This window comes from Plectropomus leopardus, chromosome 5, assembly GCF_008729295.1.
Source record: "Plectropomus leopardus isolate mb chromosome 5, YSFRI_Pleo_2.0, whole genome shotgun sequence".
NCBI lineage: Eukaryota > Metazoa > Chordata > Actinopteri > Perciformes > Serranidae > Plectropomus > Plectropomus leopardus.
In genome coordinates this window covers 33,459,329-33,480,421 of record NC_056467.1, presented here as the reverse complement: position 1 = coordinate 33,480,421, position 21,093 = coordinate 33,459,329, and the positions used below count along the sequence as shown (strand labels likewise).

Below are 21,093 nucleotides of genomic sequence, written 5' to 3'. Positions count from 1 at the left end.
AAATACTGAATTGGTGAACACTGAGTAAAAAATTGTCACGCGTTTTTATAAGCCATGGGCGTTTGGGGTCCATTGCTCTTGCTTAAGAAACACACATGCAAAGTAGAGCTTTACACAAAGCAGAACCCCAGAAATGACTCGTTATTCACATTTTGCTACCATGGAGCAATACTGCAATTTGCATAGACTATTAATATATTAACTTTAGTTGTAAGTTTGTTTCCGGCTTGCAGAGAAGTAATTATCAAGTTTAATTGCCCTGCGGTAACAGTTTAACTTGAAGAGTGGTAGTGGCAATAGTGTGAGCAGGTGAGGTGTTCGTTTGTATTTGCAGAGCTGCGATTGTTACTATGCAGTCACATTTTGCGACCATGAAGCACCGGTGCGACATGCAAATATTAATAATATTTGAACTAGAGAGCTAACGCTGACATCCAGCAGTTACCCAGAAACTTCAAGTCCACAGCAAAAATATCAACACTTCCCTAACCCATTATAAAAGCACTGTTGGTCCCATTTTGATTTATATAATTATAACAATACTTTTTAAAATGTCATTGTAAAAGTACTTTAACTTCCTTATAATCATATCTATGAAATGTTATTATAACTATAGTGTATTCAACTTTATTATTTGACAGCAGCTACTTTATTTAACTTCAGTGAGATATTAAGACGGAGGCCCCATAGTTTGAACCAAGACGGCAAACTCTTCTGGCCTCTCACATTCACAGCGTCAGTGCATTAGCGCCATTTCTTCTGTTCTTACCTTTCAAAATAAAAGCCCGAGACAGATTCAGTCTGTCACAGGTTGCCAGAGGGACTCATTAAGACGCTGAGACTGTGGGGATGAGCTGTTCAATATATCTAATACTTTTACTTCACATTTTGCTCTGGCCTCCTCTCTAAGTTTGCATTCAATATTATCTCAATTAAATTTAGGCTGTGAAAACAAAAAAGGCGATTCATTATTTTGACTGGTAAAAAAAATATGCTTGTCTTGGAGATTTTTTTCAACCAGCCAAATTGACTGGTGATTAAAAAAGTTAATTCTAGACACTGACTGTCAGACTGTAAAGCCTTAACCAAAGTTAGCAGCAACAAACTCCTACAGAGCCTGCCCCCCCCCCCCTCTGAATTTTTTTTTGGTAGTGTATCAGCGCTTTTTGAACATTTTCCAGCCCATTTTAAAATGATCGCAATCATAATATTTGAATAGGTTAATGTGACTTGTAGCATGAAAGTGCTTTGAGTGGTCAAAAATGACTAGAAGCCCTATATAAGTGCAGGGCCAGGTCAATTTCTAGTACAAGTACTAATACTTTACTCATTCCTACTTTTATCCACAATACCCCGTAATTACCCAGTACTTAGCATATACACATAGTTTAAGTTACCACTTATACCATTCTTTTCTATAAAATACTATACAGGTATGCAGTACTTTCATAATATTTAAAGTTTAAGTCATTCATCCTTTCCTAAAAAATACCCCTTAGGTACCCAGTGCTTATGGTCATTATCTGCAATTCCAAAATGTTACTCCCTTGACTCCTTTGTCCCACTGTACCTACATGAAGGTGCCAGTAAGAACCTGCAAATATTTTACAGGTTTTGATTCATACTAGATATTACACTGAAAGTTCAGAGGACGTGCTTGAAAAAGTGTTGGATAATTACCCAGTAAGTCTCATGCTGTATTACAAAATGTTACCCTTGTCATATCCATGGCAGGCAAAATCAAATAGAGCCGTTAGAAGTAAAACTTCCCTCTCAAGGTCTAGTTGAGTTTTGAGAGCCATTGTCCTCTGAGCTGTAGTGTAAGAAATGATTATACCTTGTAAACATTATTTAGAGCTCTCCCACAGGATTGAGTGATTAACTTCCTGTCTTTCATTTACTGTAAGAAGTTACAATTTTGTTAAAAAACAAAGACGTATTTGCTAAATCAGTGGTGATTTAGTTTTTATACTGCTTCGTCTGATTATTTTGCTTTTGACTGGCTCTGTAAGATCTTTGTGAAGGCTGAGGAAGTAACCCTGATGATGCCATAATGATGCCAGTGTGGGCTGGCATAAAGCCCTAAAGTGTAAATTACCACTCTTTTATCATTTACAGTAGACCCCATAGAGATCCACAGGAGGAAGCTCTTCCTATGGTTCAGCCACCTTCCTCAGGAGGAGAAACAGTTTGGTGGTTACTTCAGCCCAGAGACCATGCATGTGGATCCACTGATCCTGGAAAGAACTGCTGAAGAGATGATAGGCCTGCTCAGTTCCCCTCTCCAATCTCACACCTCCTCCAGCCATTCTGTGACAGTGGAACAGCTGTTTGAGCCTACTGATGTCTGGAGTGAGGGCCGAGGACTTAACGTGCTGCTGTATGGGGCCGTGGGAACAGGGAAAAATACAGTGGTCCGAAAGCTGGTGCTGGATTGGTGCTCTGGGATTGCCCTGACCCACTTCAAGCTGCTGGTTCCTTTCTCTTGTGAGGACCTTGGCCAGCTGTCAAAGTAAGATAACTTATCTACTCAGGGGCTTTTATTCATGGTTGTCTTATGGCTTATATATCTGATATTCTGAATTTAGAATCATGCTACATTAGTCTTTTCCCCCAGAATCAGAGCCAGTCAACACATTATACTTATACAACTGTAAAGGCACTTGAAGAGTGCAAGGCCAATGCAAGTAGTGTAAGAAAGGTCCATGCCCAGGCCCACCTCTTCCGCCAGACCCATTCCGGTCCTGAGCTTGGAGAAGTAAGTGAAATGTGTACACCAGATGATCGTCAGGATCATACAATAGTATTCATTCGTTAATTCGATTGGGCCACAAAATAAGTCCACCAATAACTATTTTTTAATGTCTTCTTTTCAAATTAAAGTTAAATTGAAATATTAAGATTGTATTGTTTACCTTGATGTTAGTGGTGGAGGTCATGTGGCAGAGGCTATGTTGCATCTAAGTTGACCCTTTTTGCTTAATAGCCTTTGATACATATATCTTAGCATATATTACATTTATATATTCATGATGAGCATGAAAAAAACAGACAAAATAAACACAACAGAAAAACACACAATTAAAAGGAGAACCAACAATGCCATCTTGGGGAACTACACCCCAGGAAATACTTTACTAAACTGAAATGATGTTTGAATTTAGTATTAAGGGCACACAGACTCATAACTGAAACAAGGACAGAGACGTGATAGCAAAAATAACCAAATATGAATAATGTGAATGAAAAAATATGTGGGAATTGCAGCTGCTAGAGGAGAGATGAAAAAAGAACAGACAAATAAACAAGTACTAATGAGGGGAATTTAAAATATTACTCATTACAATGTATCTTAAAAGGCCTGGATACAAAATCTAAAACCACAAACTGGTTAAAATACCTAGTGCCTAAGGGTGCTACCACTTTCTCACCTCAAGTATGACACAGCAATCCTCATAGCAAAACAATGGTGCAGTCTACACTCGTGTCCCGGTGCTCCTACTTGCATGCATAAAGTGAAGGCAGCTCACCACAAGGGCCTAGCCTCCCAAAAAGATGGCACTCGTCTTTACTGAAAGAAAAAGAACTGATACAAAAGAATTAAACAAGCAAACAAACAACCCTAACCCTGATACAGAGAGAGAAACACATTGTTGAGCTCACATTATCAGGATGGTTTTACCAGGCTAGACTGTTGGTGGTAAGAATAAAGAGGGTGGATTGCAATGTACGTAGTCCAGATTTAGGTGACATTTATTTTAAATTTATACATGCAAACTGTGAAGTGCAATGTCTCCATGTGAGAATTTTGTCCGAATTTTAAAAAAATATTTTGTTCATTCAGTACATGAATGTGATTTATTACAATCAAATCACTGACTAACTTAAATTCCATAAACTGAACACAGGTATGGTCAGTTATACAGTGACTGCCCTATCGCGTTGGTGTCAGTACAGAATAATATTAATAAGATGCACAAAGTAATACATCCTTTCCCTCATAGGTCAGCCTCTTTAAGGGACCTGGTGAGCAGGAAGTACCTCCACCTTAAAAAACACCCTCTGCTGAGTGGGGAGGGAAACCAGGCCAAGGATGTGCTCTTCCTCTTCAATGGAATAGAGAAGATGAAACTGGACTTCCGAATTGGAGCCACAGAGCTTTGCAGTGATCCTAATGAGGCGCTGCCTCCAGGTGTAGTGGTGGTCAACTTGCTAAGAAAATACCTTCTGCCTGAGGTAAGAGACAGTCCAACATCATTTTTCTGTTATGTCTCCTCTAAATCTGTCTTAGACTATCATTTATCCTATCCTATCTACTTTAAAATGTGGTTCAAACATCCAGTTGGACTCGAGGATAAGCTGATTAGATTTTGGTGGTGAAAGGTCAGTGTGACATCACAAAAGATGTTTTTGGCCATAACTCAAGAATATTTATGCTAATTATGACAATTCTAGTTGATTATACAGTGATTTAGACACATTTTTTGGTACCAAACGTAAGCACCTATGATCAATACTCTAATTCATAGCAGCTTGAAGGAAATTATCCTTACTTTTACTGTTAGGCTTTTTATGTGAAAGAAATGCAGGAAGTACTGACTTTCATTGACATTGGCAGAGTAGTTACTTAGATAGATACTTAGATACTTTATTTATCCTGAAGGAAATTCTATCCGTTTGAACATTTTATCAGGTGAGTCGTTATAGTATGGGTCATATTTCCCCATCTCATTACATTACCTTCTTACCTACTTACCTTCATTAGGGACCGGGCTCTGTTCATAAGATAGATACACTGTTCCTGCCAAGAAAAAACAATAAAGTAACTGAGGTGTAACAAGTCTAGGAATTTGCAAGAGTAGTTAAAAACATATTTTTTGAGACTTTAGTTATTTGTGAAGTGTGTTGAATTCACAATGTGTGATTTGAGGTTATGGATCTTGGCTGCTGTGTGTTTCCCAGGCCAGCATCTTGGTAACCACCAGGCTGTCTGCTCTGGATCGTATCCCTCAGAAGTATGTGAGTCGCTGTGCACAGATTTGTGGCTTCAATGACCCAGACCGCCAGCGGGCCTACTTCACCAGCCGCCTACTGCAGCAGAGTGGGGAGACTAACCATGAGGCCCAGGCTCTGATAGAGCTGCTTTACCTCAACCTTCAGAGAGAAAGCCAGTTGGCTACTGCTTGCTTCCTCCCCTCCTACTGCTGGCTCACATGTGCTACCTTACACTTCCTCCATTTCACTGACGCTAAGGCACCCATCCGCACACTGACTGGCATATACACCAGTTTCCTCAGGCTCAACTTTGGAGGTGAGGTGCTGGGCAAAGGGACAAGGACAGATGTGCCCATTCAGGAACACCACAATTCTCTGATGCTGTATGTAGTCCGTACAGTTGGGAAACTTGCGTTTGATGGTGTGACATACAAACGCACGTCGTTCTCAGAAAAGGAGTTGGAGCAGTGGATAGGAGGGAAGACCAAGACAGACGAGGAGCTACGTCAGCTGGCTGTGTTCCGCACTGATGTGCTAGACTTCTTCTTGGCTCCCTGTGTTCAAAGTGGTAAGCATTTTCCAGAACAACCCAGTGAGAATGATGAGAGGCGGTATGTATTTGCTGTTCCAGAAATGCAGGAGTATCTGGCAGCTCTCTACGTGGTTCTGGGAGAGAACAAATCGGCTCTGGAGAAGCTGACCAGGCAGGTGTCTGTGGCCATTGGCCAAGCAAGTGAAGATGTCAGTGCCATCGTCAACATCTTTTCTAAGTTCATCCCACTCAGAATATTTGCTGTGTTCAACCTCCTTAAGCTTTTTCCGAAGCTCTATGAAAAAATCAGCAGTCACAACAAAGGCAGCATAGCCAGAACCATGGCAGCTGAGATGTTCCGCACCGAGGATAGCTACAATGAGGATGTCCTGGATCAGGTGGAGCAAAGCCTTCTGGGAGTTCATGGTCCGCAGCCACAGCAGTATAGTGAGGGCCAGCCCTTTGAGCTCTATCCCATTTTCATGGGTGGACTGTTGCATTATGGTAATCGTGTCCTTCTCCAGCAACTTGGCTGCAGCATTCAGAGCACCACCGTAGCCCAGATCACAAATGCACTTCGGAAGTACCTTGTCAGAGGTAATTTTTATGTTCTTTTCAGTTTTGCCTATACAGTTCTGCCTATACTCTGTTTGAATGTTTAAATTGCTTTATCTCAAAATATTGTCTTATTTATCTGCTTGCTTTGATTTTACATTAATGATTGTACTGTTGAGCCTGTTACAGTCAAGTTAACAAAGTTTGAAAAAGTGCGTGAATACCTGTTTCAGTCCATTCAGGCTTAGTGGTTAAATTGAATTCTGGAGTATTGATACCTTTCTGGTAAACATAAACTGGACAGATACTGTATCATTTCAGATATAGCTTTGTGTATTCTCATTGGTGTAAAACTAACATGGTAGCTCAATCGAGTCTTTTCAATCCCTACTGCAGAAAGGATGAGTTCACCAAAAGAGTGTCAATGTAATGAGTTACTTTTTACCACGTGATTTTCATAGAAAGCACCATTTTGGAAAGTTAGAGGTGAGAAAAACCAAATCTAAAAAAAATCTAGGGTGAAAATGTGCCCCAAAGTTTCACACCAGGAATACTTGTATTTTGTGTGAGAGAAGGACTTCAGTGCATTTTTGTGCCCATCATGTAGTCTTATATTATTTTCATTTTAGACAGGAGGCTATTTGAATAATGAGTTTTTAAAATCTCATTTAATGTTAGAGCTCAGCAAGCCACAGCCACCAGAGGAGCTGATGGATCTACTGGTCCTTCTGTATGAGTTTCAGAACCCCAGACTGACTGCAGAGGTTCTGGCCTCAATCAGAACCATCCGTCTTACCAACATTCGTATGACGTCACTCAAATGCTTCATACTGAGTTCTGTGCTCTCATGCACCCCTGCAAGGTAAATCTGTTTTTTGTTTTTGTTTCAAGGTATGTTACTCTTATGTTTTAAAGTACTTTTTATTTACAAAGTGGACCAAAAAGAAGATCTCTCTGAACTGGTGCTGTAGCTTCAACTCGAGACGAGAAGTTTCCTTGTCTTGGTTCCCAGCTGCTGGCCAGAAGTAAAGATTGTACAAACCTGAGCAGGGTGTGCTGCTCTCTGCCTCTCTTCAGACACAGCACACAGTGCTCCACCTGGATAGGGAAATGTAAATAGATAATATTAACTTTGTGTTTGTACTTCTATTGTCCAGAACAAAGAGTTGAAGTTTAACTAAACACTTCAGTCTGGAGATATCCCTTGAGACACAGCTGAGATGTTGGCCTTCATGCCACCAGTGCAAATGGGTACATAGATTAAAATGAGAGTGCATGTGTTGTGGGAGTGAAAGATATGTCTGATACATTCTGGCTTGAAGTGAGTCTGAGTGTTAGTGTACGAGCCTTACTGACTCAGGTTGCATTCATACCAAATCAGGCGTTGCCGCCATCATTATCTGCAGGGTTATGAGGTGGTGTGGATGTGTAACTTAATACCCATTTGTGTGGGGAAATTAAGGGTGGGGAGCAACTACAGAAACACAATCTCCCTTCTCAGCAACTAAGTATTTGTTATTGGTAAACAAGTTTGTGTTGGCTTAATAGATCTATAGATCCTTTTAATTATCATAAGTGCCACAGGGACCCACTCACAAACTGCTATTACACTTTATTTCTTTTACCCACCAATTGAATTGTTACCCACTCTTAATTATAATGTTGGTGTGCCACAGGGCTCTATTTTGGGGCCTCTCCTCTTCAGCCTGTACATTAATGATTTACCATCAGCATGTGAAGGGGCTGACATACAAATGTATGCAGATGACAGTAATTTATGTACAGGCAAAAAACACTGAAGAGGCTGCTATAAAGCTTACAGAAACAATGGCCCATGTCACTAAATGGCTCACAGATTAATGTTTATATCTTAATGTGAAAAAAAAAACAAACCAAAGCTCCAAGTGGTCTCAAACAAATACTAGGTTTTCTTTTAGATTCATGTATTTCTTTCAAAAAGCAAGCTAAGAAGGTTTTGGCAGTCAAATTCAGTTTGTACAACTTCAGATATAAATAAAACAACCTTACATTTGAAATTGGTAAATGTGTTTTCATGCAGTGGTTTTCCCTCATATTACATGGTGATACAACCCTGAAACCCATATAATCCATACAAAAAGAGGCCCTTAAAGTTCATCATTGCAGTATGCTAAGTATCGTCTCCTAAGCTGGGAAAACAAAAAACACTTGCCTAACATAAAATCCTTAATGGTTTAGCACCTCTCCCATTAAGCACCAACACCACCAGACAGAAGAGTCTTAATGACAGGTTAACCAGATCTGCAACCTGTGGAGACATTAGAAGGAAAAGCTCATTCAGCCAATTAGGGTTTAGAATGAGAGCTTCTGAGACCTGGAACAAGCTTCCGGCACATATATGGTGTAGTACCACATACTGCTCATTTTTACACAATCTTAAAACATGGCTGATAAGAAATCATGTGTCATTTTAAATAGTTTCCATACGCCTCATTGTCTCTTCTCATCTGTCTGTCAAACTGTGTTAGCTCGAATAATTGTCTTTATGTTTGCGCTGCAATGAGGCAAATTGTTTTATTATTGACTATACGATGCCTGCTATTTGCTTCTGCGCAGTTTTAAATAACTGTTACTTGCCTACTCATTACTTATATCTTGTTGTACCTATGGTGTCTGCTGGCTTATTTTCTGTCATGTAGAGTTTTCTACGTTGTGTGCTTTTAACCTGCTAACCACTTGGCTTATTTTACATTTATGTTTTCATTTATGCTTGTAATTGTTGCCATGCTTTTATGTGTTTCTCTTTTTGTGGCTATCTTAACACCTGGCGCAGGGACAACAGTTAAAAATTAGCCTTTGGTTAAAACTGGCTCCCAAGAGGCTACCTTATCAAATGTCCGAACTACCTCAGCTGGCCCCTTTGACATGAAGGAGCAGCGGTTGTACTCCGAGTTTCTCCTAGATGTCTGAGCTCCTCACCCTTTCTCCAAGGCTGAACCCAGCCACCCTATTAGGCCGCTTGGATCCACGATGTCATCTTTTGGTCATTACCCAGAGCTCATGACTATAGATGAGGGTTAGAACATTGACTGGTAATTTGAGAGCTTTGCCTTCAGACTCAGCTCCCTCTTCACCCCGACAGTCTGACACAACTCCTGCATCACTGCAGATGCCACACTAAACCAGTTGTCCATCTCACGCTTCACTCTACTCTATCGTGAACATGACCCTGAGATACTAATACTCTTTTGCTTGGGGCAACAACTCTCTCTCCACCCAAAGGGGTCAATACACCATGTTCCTGCAAAAAGCCATGGCCTCAGATTTGGAGGCGTTGACACTCATCTCGACCTCTTCAAACTTGGCTGCCATTTACCCCGGTGCATGCTGGAGGCCACAGTGTTATGAAGCCAACATAACTACATCTTCTGCAATAAGCACAGATAATTTTGATTTTGAGGTCCTCAAACTGGACCCCTTCCTCTCCCCGGCTTAAGATCCTGTCCATGAATATCACAAACAGGATCGGTGGCAAGGGACAACCCTGGCAGAAGTCAACACCCACCAGCACCGAACCCCAGTACCCCGCATTCCCCCAGTGCCCCCCACAGGATTCCAAGAGGGACATAGTTATAGGCTTTCTCCAAGTCTGTAAAACACATGTAGACTGGATGGGCAAACTCTTACAACCCTTCTAGCAGCCTCGTAAGGGTAAAGAGTTGGTCCACTGTTCCATAACAAGGACGAAATTCACATTGTTCTTCCTGAATCTGAGGTTTTACAATTAGTCAGAGCCTCCTCTCCAGTACCCTGGAGTAAACTTCCCCAGTGAGGCTGTGCAGTGTGATACCTCAATAACTGGAGCACACCCTCTGGTCCCCTTTTTTAAAAAAGTCCACTGTCCTCAGCATCTCTAAGCAAATTTTATCTACACCTGGTGCTTTGTTACGGAGGGGCCTTTTGACTACCTCAGCGACCTCTGCCAAGGATATAGATGAGGATTCCCCTGGGTCTTCAGACTCTGTCTCATTGGAGGAGGACGTGGAGTCCGGGATTAGGAGTTCCTTAAAGTGTTCTTTCCACCACTCAACAATTTCTCCAGTCTGGGTCAGTAGTTCTCCTCCTCTGCTGAGCACACCCTGACACTAGCTGTATTTTCCCGTCTCATGGTTTGACAGAACTTCCTTGAGGCTGCATGAAAATCCTTCTCCATAGCCTCCCAAACTCATTCCACACCCAGTAGGAGCTGGAGAGCATTGCTGGGGAGAGGGATGTCAGGAGTGCTCTGCTCAGCCTGTTGCCCACGTGACCTGGCCTAGGCTAAGCATACGCCAATAGATGGATGGTTTCATATTCCTGTTTCTTGACTATGACTTGTAACAACGCAGGTGACTTTTCATCATTACTTTATTTTTTGACCAAATACTTACAAAAAAATAATGGTGTTCTCATCAGCCTCAGTTATTAATTAATTTTGTTAATTTGGTGACATGCTAACTAGGATGGTGAACACAAAAATATTATATTATTTATAAAAAAAAAAAAAAAAAATTCTTTGGCCCCCAAGGTTTTGAAAGCAGATTGGTGTGAATTTAAAATGACTTTTTCCATGGCAGCGATGGTAATGACACCAATCACATTGCACAACTAAATATAACAATGTTATCCATCTGCAGGACATGAAAGAAAAGTGTCAAGTGTCTGCTTTGGAGAACACTACAAGCTGCAGCAGTTTAGTGATATATCCGTCACACGCTAGTCACGCACACAGTGTGGCCCAGGCATTATATTCAACATGCTGAAACACTCATACAGCCCTCTGGGTTCTGTTGTATTGTTCTGCAATGGGAAGGTAAAACAATTATTGACACGCTTACGAAGTTGTCTATGTATGGAAATCCTGAAACATGTCATTTTGTGGTTGCATTGTCATTTTTGTTTTGCAGACATTACAGCAATATTTGAGTCAGTCAGGGCATCTCTATATTAAATGTAAAAATGATTATGTTTAATCTCTTCATTGATTTTTTTTTTCTAAAATATGTTTTGGTGTCTTCCTGTAGTTATCACCTTGATGAACTGGACCTGTCCTCCTGTCTCCTGACTCATAACATGCTTCAGATGCTGTGGCCTGCATTCAGACACACACATAACCTCAAGTGAGACAAAATCATAAACTGTTCTGTTGTGGTTTGCAGTGAATAACAAGAGAGAATCTCTGAAAATGTGTTTTTGCATAATGCTGAATGCCGGTTATGTTGCACTACTAAGAAATGACCAGTGTTTGAACCATTATTAAGTAACCTGCATTTGTGTAATGTCTTTCTAGTCGTCTGACCCCTCAAAGCGCTTTCACACTCCATGTCATATTCACCTATTCACACACTTAATGGCACCATGCAGGGTGCCACCTTCTGCTCAGTTACGCAGTCATATGCGGCACAGCCATCGGGAGCAAATTGGGGTTCAGTATTTCGCCCAAAGATACTTCCACATGCAGACTGTAGGAGGTCATTGAATTAGTTTAGGCGAAGATGGCAATTGTAAGGTGACAGCACGTGTCAGTGAGGCTCACATTTACTAGTTTGAGATGATAGTGAACAGACTTTGACTCAAAGTCTGTGGATGCACACGGAACATGACGTGCCTGAAAACTACAAGCGCACAACTAAGGGATAGGACAGTGATGGGCAGGGAGTGCAAAACAGATATTCACAAAAAGTGAACAAAACTGGCATCAAGAGAATTTTGTAAATTGATAAACGATTTCTTGGAATTTAAAGGTTCAGTGTGTAGGATGTTAGAGGATATATTGTCAGAAACTGAATATAAAAGGCCTGTTTTCTCCAGTTTATAGTGAGCAGAAAATAAGAATCATTGTGTTTTTGTTACCCTAGAATGAGCAGTTTATATCTACATAGGGAGCATGTCCTTGGCCGCACATATCACCATGTTGCAACGCCATGTTTCTACAGTAGCCCAGAACAGACAAACCAGACACTGATTTCAAGAGAGATGATTGCATTCTTGCACTGGTCACCATAATGAGCGTGAGAGTGTTTTCACCAATTCATATCACATTGTACATTTGTTTTAGAGAGGAAGAGACCCCTGCAGATAATTTGACTTCTGGTAAATACCTCCTGAACAATCAACACTGAAGGAACTTTTACCAGAAGTTCCAGCTGGTTGCAATGTGAAATCCTCACCACTAGAGGCCACTAAATCAATCTACATCTGACACACTGGACCTTTTAAAGGAATACATTAACAAAACATTATCAAAGATGGCAGAATTGATTTGCTCCAACTTAACTGGTTCTTTTATCAACACTTTTTAACATTTTGGTTTGATTTATTATCACACTGCAGCCTCTCCTCTGTCCATGTCAATTTAAGCTGTCTTGTAAAAAACAAAAAAAAAACCCAAAAAAAGTTACTTTAGCCCAAATCAATAGCAGAGTCTAGTTACTCTTGAAAAAATGATTACAAACAGCGGTAAGTGTACCGTAAGAATATGAGAAGCATATTTTTATATACATCTTTATTTAAGATTTCAGCGGAGGCATTATTCCATAGACCGTAACCCCTATCGAATAATGTTTCCACTACACAACCATCTTATATTACACCACTACTCACTCCATGTAGTATGTAAGAAAGTGCAGAAATGTTTAGTAGCACATCTCTAGCACATATGGATTAAGCACCAGGACTGAGCTCCTTAATGTAAGTGTAATCAAACCTTAGTGAGTAAAAACATGCAGAAAAGATATTTTGATTTGCCCTGTCTGCAGTCTTTCATCCACCGTGGTTTGTTTCACATAAGCACAGTGTGCTAGCTGGCTAATAGTGAATTGTAACAAACAAGCTAAAATTAAAGCTTTCTGTATGCAGTCTAGCTGTTTAAAATCTGGACATTTTTTTGAACTAGCTGCTGACTGAGACAAACTGCCCCCTTCCTCTTCCATCAGTACCTGCAGCCAGTGAATCCTGTCAGCAGCAGAGTACAAGAGGCAGGAAGGACTGATACTGATCTCAGTGTTCTTCATTCTTTCTAAACTCCACTCAGTATTGTGATGTCGGAAATATGATTATTGATATTTTAGATTTGTTATGATTGAGTTGAGTTGAGGATATGAATTTATTCTTTTTTAAATAAAAAACGATCTTGCAAAGCAAAATTAAGTCGTAAAAACAAAGAATAAGAGTATTGTAATAGAACAAATAATGAGTGTCAGTGAGAGTGGTAATGATCAAATCCTGTGGCTATCCATCTCTGCTTGTCTTGTAGTTGGACTCCTTCATCACTTGGAGCATACTTTTTGAATTTTTCTGGAAAATTCTTGTTGTATACTTTTAATACATAAATTGTTGCCTTTGCCAGGAATAAAAATCATGACAGGAATGCACCAAAATTTACAATTGAAAAAAACTAACAAATAAAAAAACGTCTGTTCAACCTGGACCTTAAGTAAAAGTTCAAAAAATGTTTTGTCACCAGCACCCGTGAAGCTGCTGTCAGTCCTGCTCAAAGAGCTGCTTCCACTAGAGCTGTCACTTTTCCCCAAAATCAAGATTTTCAGGCTCCTGTGAGTCTGTAGTGAGCTGTGACTGTCTCATAGACATGTGTGGCCAGCGATGTCTATCCGTCTGTGGTAAAAGCAAATGTCTAAACTTTTAGAATAGTCTCTCCCTGTGTGGGGTCATAAAATTGCATGGTGCATTTTAACATTGTGGTGCGACTTGGAATCTTGTATTGTGGCTCCAGTCTCTTTATAAGATCCTGAGACGCCCCTCTGGAAACGATATCAATGGGCTGCATATGATTTCTGCTGTCTTAGCTGTGATGGAAGTTTAAGAAGCTTCTGGCAAGGGGCCTACTGAAGCTTAGTGTGTGAATAGTAGGCAGGCAGAATAGGTTTTACACTCCACTCATCTTGAGTGGCGAGTTAACTTTAGCAGGCGAGTCTGTATCTGCTTTGTACAAAGTCAATACACAGCTGCCGCTTTGTTATTTACTTTGCCATATAAGGTGTAGAACCCTAAATACCAAAATTTACTGCTTATCAGATACTTCATTGATGCTAATATTTGTTCAGGACAGCTTTGCTTGCCAGTGTCCTCCATTTTCACTGAAAAAAAAACCAATTAAATAGTTTAAGCTGAGATAACTGATCAGGCAGTCATCAGGTCAATTTGATGGTAAAATTTAAGTGCGCCCTCTCCTGGATAATAAGGCAAACTACTATAATCAATGTGTTGGCTTATAAACTATATATAACCAGTCAGTTGCACCTTTTGACTGTGAATTTTGAATATGAACAGGTCATTGAAGTTTTCAAGTAAACTGTGTTCCAATAAACAGTAGAACTTCAAATTAAAAGTGACAGCCGTACCCTGCAGGCATCAGTTCCAAGCCACTGTGCTTGGTTGTTTAATTTTGAAATACAGAGAAATTGTCTCATGCACCAGTTGGCCTTTTTTTCACCCTTTTCAGTAAAGTTAAACTCAACTAGGAGTTCTCCTGGTGGGAAGATCTGATAGTACTCACTAAAACTTTTCACAACAGCGGAGACAGCATCAGCTCAGCACTTCAAAGTTAAAAATACACTCAGTGTCAAATTAATAAGATTAGTTTTTAGTTTATTGCCTAGCTAAAATAAAGTCAGTCCAATGCAACAGGCCTGCGTCCTGCCCTTGTGAAGGTTGTCCGTTTTCGTTTTTGTTGAATCTGTTTTAGAGAGCTGTGGATTCACCTCTATTATCATTTCCTGGGGTCACTGTGGCTCAGGACAAATAGCAGATTGCTCGATCTCAACTCAACATGTTGAAGTATCCTTGGGCAAGATACTGAACTCCAAATTTCTCCCAATGGCTGTGCCAGCGGTGTGTGAGTGCATTTAAAACTGAGAAGCTGGTGGCATTTTAAATGGTAGCTTTGGCCACCAGTGTGTGAATGTGTGTGTGAATAGGTGAATGTGACGCTGTTGTGTTGAAGCGCTGTATACAAGTACAGTCCATTTGCCATTTATTATTTGAGTGGTCAGATTCTCAAATGAAAATGACAGTGGTGGTCCTTTCATCAATTTGTGTTCCTTTTAGCATTTCTCCATATTTTGCAGCATATTCAACACACTTTTAATTCTGCAGGTTCTAAAAGCAAGAGATTTATTTTTTAATACTTAAGAATTTTTAAAGCAAGTTTTCCAGTACTTTCACTTTCATTGGAGTAATATTTGACTAGGAGTATCTATACTGTGACTTAACTAATAGTGTTGTGTATTTTGTCCACCGCTGAACATATGCGTGTATACACTGAGCGGCTAAAACATGAAAACCACTGACTGGGGAAGTCAATAAGGCTGATCGTCTCATTACAATGCATGTTCTGCTGGGAAACTTGGGTCCTAGCATTCATGTGGATGCCACTTAACACACAACACCCACACTGTTACAGAACAAGAGGCCCCCCAGACAGGACAATGTGCCATGCCACACTGTGGACACTGCACAGGGATGTGACAAAGAGCTCAAGGCATCAGCTTTTGAGTCCTGGGGGTTATCAGGTGTAGCAACACCACTTCCCACAGATGCTTGATCAGACTGGGATCTCGGGAACTAAGAGACCCAGTTGATACCTTGAGCTCTTCATGTTCCTGGGTCAGTTCTTGAGCAGTTTTTGTCATGTGACATTGCAAATGGTAAGAGAGAGTCAGAGAGAGAGATTGATATATGGGCTCTCAGTGTTAAACACAGCCCTTACCACTGCTGCATTGTTATTGACTCCCATGCTCGTTTAGCATGTGTGTGCTGTGTTTGTTGTGATTGTTGTGTCTACCTGTCTTTGTTGTCCTCAGCCTGCAGTTTAACAGCCTGGGTCCTGAGTCTTGCATCCTCCTGAGAGATCTGCTCCTAGACCCCAAGAGCTCTATTAGATCTCTACAGTAAGACTACACTTTTATTTGTGTCTTTATTTTTTTTTTGCCAAAGAAGTCCTCTGTACTCTACTGCCTTTTAATTTGAAATACTTCAATGAATTATGAATGAATTATACACAGTGGCCCTCATTTATCAATCTAACATACAAACCAGCGCAGATCTCAGCACAGAAATCATCTGATAATAGGCTTTGCATGTTATTTGTGAAATGCAGTCGTCATTTAAATATCATGCTCCCATATATTCTGGGTTTAGAGGCCTCGCTTCCTCGCTCCTTAGGCCCCTGGGCCTAATTTGACTAACTGGTTCTGTGTAGCAGCCTGAAAAGTTTCATCAGAGGAAGTCTTTTGTGTAACTTTGAATCTTAGTAAAATGTGAAAAGGTGAGCTGTATGAAAATGCCCTCCACCACATTCTTGTGAGAGTGATGACCACAGACAGGCAGCTTCATCTGAGCCAAAGTAGCACATTTTTCAGTTAATTTTATTTTATTGGCTATTGGATAAGTTTCCACAATTCCAATAATGACAACAATGTGGGTTATCACATCTGATCATTTTCACTGTACAGCTATGTGTATTATGAATAGGGCCCAAGCACCAATCACATGCGTTGGCAGAGGCGGTATTAAAACTACATGTTTACATATGTTTTTTTTTCCTTTTGCCTTTACATTTTTGAGGGCCTTGAAAAAGAATGAAACTGCATTTGTTAAAAGTGGCAAAAATAGATATTTGATTTATGTCTTGTGTATGGTTGGGGCAAATAGGCTCGATGGTTCTTCCCTAACACAGTTGTTGAATAACATAAACACAGGGAAACTGAAGTGGTCAAATTTGCTCACAAAGATGTTAAGAAATACACTATATGCACAGATGCTGGAAAATGTTAACTATCTAAAGATACCATAAGATGTGGTAACATGAATTGTAGTAATCCACAACATAGTGCTGATTTATGTTTTTTATACAAGTCTGTTGTGTCAGAGGCCATCAATCCAACACTGCCACATTCTTTTTTTGTGCCATCAGGCATTCAGGGTCACTGTAGTGCATTCTGACAAGAAAAACCAACACTGTTTCATTATTGCAATGTGTTCCACAGACTGTGTGACAACCCTCTGCTGGAGTCTGGAGCCTGCACCCTGCTGGAGGCTTTTCCTAAGAACCAGTCTCTGAAACACCTGTCCCTGATGCACACTGGGCTAGGGGACCAGGGAGCCTTGGAATTGGCTGAGAGGCTTCAGGAACACACAGGACTCCAGGAGCTCAATGTGGCTTATAACAACATCGGAGACAACGCTGCTCTGACTCTAGTGGACGCTTGCAGGGAACACCCCAGTGTTCACACAGTGCAGTAAGCAGATCTTCCCTACATCCACAGCTTTACATTTCTATGTAGTTTCATTTCAAAAGCCACAAACACACAGAAATGCCACTGTCCTGCAGTCTGTTCAGTTGTCTTAACAAGACTTTTGGCATTTCTATGGAAAATTAAAGCTGAGATTCTATTACCTTTGAACGACAGAGCAAGTAGACATAATCACAACAAATACAATAATTTCCATAAACAGACATGGAATACATTGCTTCATCTATAATGCTAGGTGTCATTCCAAAGAGGAGACTTTAACATGATATGAAAGACGCAAATATAGTAGGGATGCCCAAACTAGAGAAAGGGAAAGAAATAGACATTTTATTAACATTTTACAATATAGTTACATTAATTAGCATTAGTAAATGTCGTAATAAACAGAAATTAACAATTGACTACTTTGTTAAGTAATCATTAACTAATTAAGTTGTTAATTCATGCATTATTTGATAGTATATAAACAGTCTATTAACAGCAATAACAATAACAAGTAAATATTAATTAACATTCATTAATGGAGTAATAGCCATTGACTAAAGTTAACTACTGTGTCAACTAATCATTCACTAATGGTGTTCATGTAACAAGGACACATTAATAAACAGCAAATAATGCAGTGATAACCTCTTACTCACAGTTGACTGATGTGTTTAGTCATTTATTAGTGTTATTAATGTTAATTAAGGTTAAATTCTCTAGAGTAGTCAATACTTTATTTACATTAACAACAATGACAAGGACACATTAATAAATATTAAATGATGTAGTAACAATCATTAACTAATAGTTGACTGATGTGTCAAGTAATAATTTGTTAGTGGTATTCGTGTTATTTAATGTGTTGTTTCATACAGTAATTAATGGTTTATTGACATTAACAATAATAAAGACATATTTAATGGTATCAAATAATGGAGAAATAACAATTACCTGTTCACTACTGTGTGAAGCAACAGATTAGTTAACATGAATATCACTAGTAAATGATTACTTGACACATCAGTCAACTGTGAGTAAATGGTTATCACTACTTAATTGAATGTTTAATAGTGTGTCCTTGTTGTGGTTGTTACTTTTAATGAGCTATTAGATAATGCATGAAATACCTTAATGTAAATTAGTACTTTTAGGAAGTGATCACTTGACACATTAGTCAGCTGTTAGTCGATGGTTATTACTCCAATAAATAATGTTAATTAAATTAGCTAATTAAATACTATAAAACAATAATAATGGTTATTACAACATTTACTAATGCTAATTAATGTACCCTTATTGTAAAGTGTTACTGTCATTTCAGTCCAGTTACATTAGAGAGATTTTAAAAAAAGAAGTTGCACATGCAAAGATTTATTCTGAATTTAGGAGAGTAAACAGTTCTAGCAGGCCCACTTGTTTTTTGGTGTATTCCAGATATGTGGTGCAGAAACTAATTGCTGACTCATATTTGATTGTGTCCTTGAAACAGAAAGTAGACAACTATACCACACAACTTAAGTCTACATGCTTCAAAACACAGACACAGATCAGAAATGGTCTTCAGCCCAAAATCTTAAAAAATGAAATCAATCTTTCACACAAAGGTATCAAGTAATATGCTCCACTGTCTGCCACCGTGTTCTGAATGAACTTCATCTGCTCTTTTATATGGAAAGACATGTGAACACACTGTTATAGCACTGTAACAGCATGCTTTATTGGTCTGCATGGTTCATTACATACATCTGGGTTTCTAACTATGTCGCCAGCAGGAGAATTTCTGCTTGGATAAGCAGGTGAAAATGAGCACAGATACCTCATATCTCCTCTCTTTTTCTTTGTTATGTATTTACCTTAGGAAAAATAGTTATGTGTAGCATGGAGGAGAGTCTTCATGATCCCAGAGAATCCCTTTAAGCATTTTAAAATCACCTCAAAGAGTTAACAATGGCAAAGCAACACAAGAGCTCTGGACAAGAATACTGATGAAAAACTCTGTCTTGGATCTTGTTTGTGTAAAACAGGGCATGGAAAGACTGCAAAGACACACTAAAAACATGCTTGACTTCATACTGAGCTAGCTGTTGAACATGTCATTCATTATTTCTAAGTTTCTAAGCTAATGTAGTGTTTTGTGTCTTTCCGTAGCTTGTATTTGAACCCTCTCAGTGATGTGGGGAAGCAGTCCCTGTATGTCCGAGGTGTTCCCAAGAGCCACAGCGGCCATCGAGTCAAGGTCCTGGTTTCAGTCACTGAGGGCTCAGACATCTCAGAGGACTGGCACCCCATCCTCCGTGTCATACGGGAGAATGCCTCATCCTGGGACCGTGAACGTGTCAAGCAACAGCTTAAGGTACACAAAACTATGTGGGTTAAGGAGAAAAAAAACTCAGAGTGACACAAAGAGGAAAGCCCAAAACACTCCTAGTGTTACACATTAAGGGTGCTTTCACACCTAACCTGTTTTGTTTGGTTCATTTGCCCAGTCAGTATGGCTCATTCGGGCTTGTGAGAATGCTGTAAATGGAACGCCGGTACTGACCAAACAACCTTTGAAGAGTTGGGTCTCAGTCCTCTTTTGAGTGAACTTTCATGAGGTTTGCCTGTGATGTGAAAACAAACTCACCAACCACAGGATTTTATGATACCAGATATGTGATAAATATATAAAGATATAATATAAAGATATATAAAGATATGTAATAAATCCATCATCTGATAATAAATATGTCCACAATCTTAAGACTAAGTTATTATGTAAATAACCACATATGCATTGAGTGATCATGCTAACATCATGTCGGCGTGGGTCTTTTAAAATCTCTTAAAACTGCAGTGTTTGTATCGACATTGTGTGCCTTTTTGGTTCATTAAGTCTACAAAGTTTGTGACAGCGCTCTCAGTAATAAGTATATAAGTATATAAGTAATAAGTAATAAGCCCTGAATCACAACTGTCCCCAATTGTTAGTTATTAATCATAACATGAGGTCTATTTGCAATGTAATTATATCAATAATACTTCCAATTAGTAAGGATTGTTTTTCATGAGCTTGCCCACCAAGAAACACACACAACAAACAAACACACATCAGTCCTACGTGAAGCCGTAAAGCACCCCCGCCCCCCGGTCATGGTGAAGCTCAGTCACCCAGAAAATGATGGTACTCAGGACAGCCCTAGTGACCTGTCTTTTGCAAAAATGTATATTTACTTTGATTCGTTTGTAAAAAGTCAGCTTGAACAACAACCAGACCGGAGGCAGACCAGAACGAAAATGCACAATGTTTCATTTCTTATCCCTGGTCTGGACTAAATGAACCAAACTACAGATGGAGAACCACCCTAAATTACATAAGCATTGATCATTTCAACTTGCATGGGTCAATACAATGTTAAAGCAGTAGCAAATATTCCTTTATCATTATTTAAAAGCAGTGAAAGCTCTAGAAGTTTGTTAATAATAATAGAAGAAATAGAAATAGAATATTCTATTATCAGATAATTGTTTGGCGTGTGTCAGTCACCCAGTCTCCCTCTGTGCAGGTTTTCCTCAGGGATTTGGAGTGGGGGCGTCAGCAGCAGCAGAGTCTTTGGAAGAGGCTGCACTTCCGCAGGGTGGAGAAGGGCGTCCAGCAAACTCTCCAGATGCTGGAGAAGGACACCCTACCTTCATCCACAGGATTAAGCAAATAACCAACAAACATCAAGAGGTGAAAGAGCAGTGAATACCTTC

At 39.7% G+C, this 21,093-nt stretch overlaps 1 protein-coding gene across 7 annotated transcripts in view; it reads left to right on the top strand.

Moving 5' to 3' along the window:
• Positions 1-21,093, top strand: part of nlrx1 (NLR family member X1) — a 31,824-nt gene extending 10,731 nt beyond the window's left edge. For 6 of the 7 annotated variants that reach the window (XM_042486287.1, XM_042486292.1, XM_042486285.1 and 3 more), the window contains 9 exons: positions 2,119-2,512; positions 4,005-4,236; positions 4,963-6,124; positions 6,761-6,944; positions 11,125-11,220; positions 15,922-16,008; positions 17,107-17,358; positions 19,507-19,711; positions 20,904-21,093. In XM_042486287.1, the coding sequence (XP_042342221.1) occupies positions 2,119-2,512; positions 4,005-4,236; positions 4,963-6,124; positions 6,761-6,944; positions 11,125-11,220; positions 15,922-16,008; positions 17,107-17,358; positions 19,507-19,711; positions 20,904-21,053 (2,762 nt within the window). In that variant the 3' untranslated portion in view covers positions 21,054-21,093. The remainder of the gene's footprint in view (positions 1-2,118; positions 2,513-4,004; positions 4,237-4,962; positions 6,125-6,760; positions 6,945-11,124; positions 11,221-15,921; positions 16,009-17,106; positions 17,359-19,506; positions 19,712-20,903) is intronic. The other variant, XM_042486293.1, reaches the window with a different exon arrangement.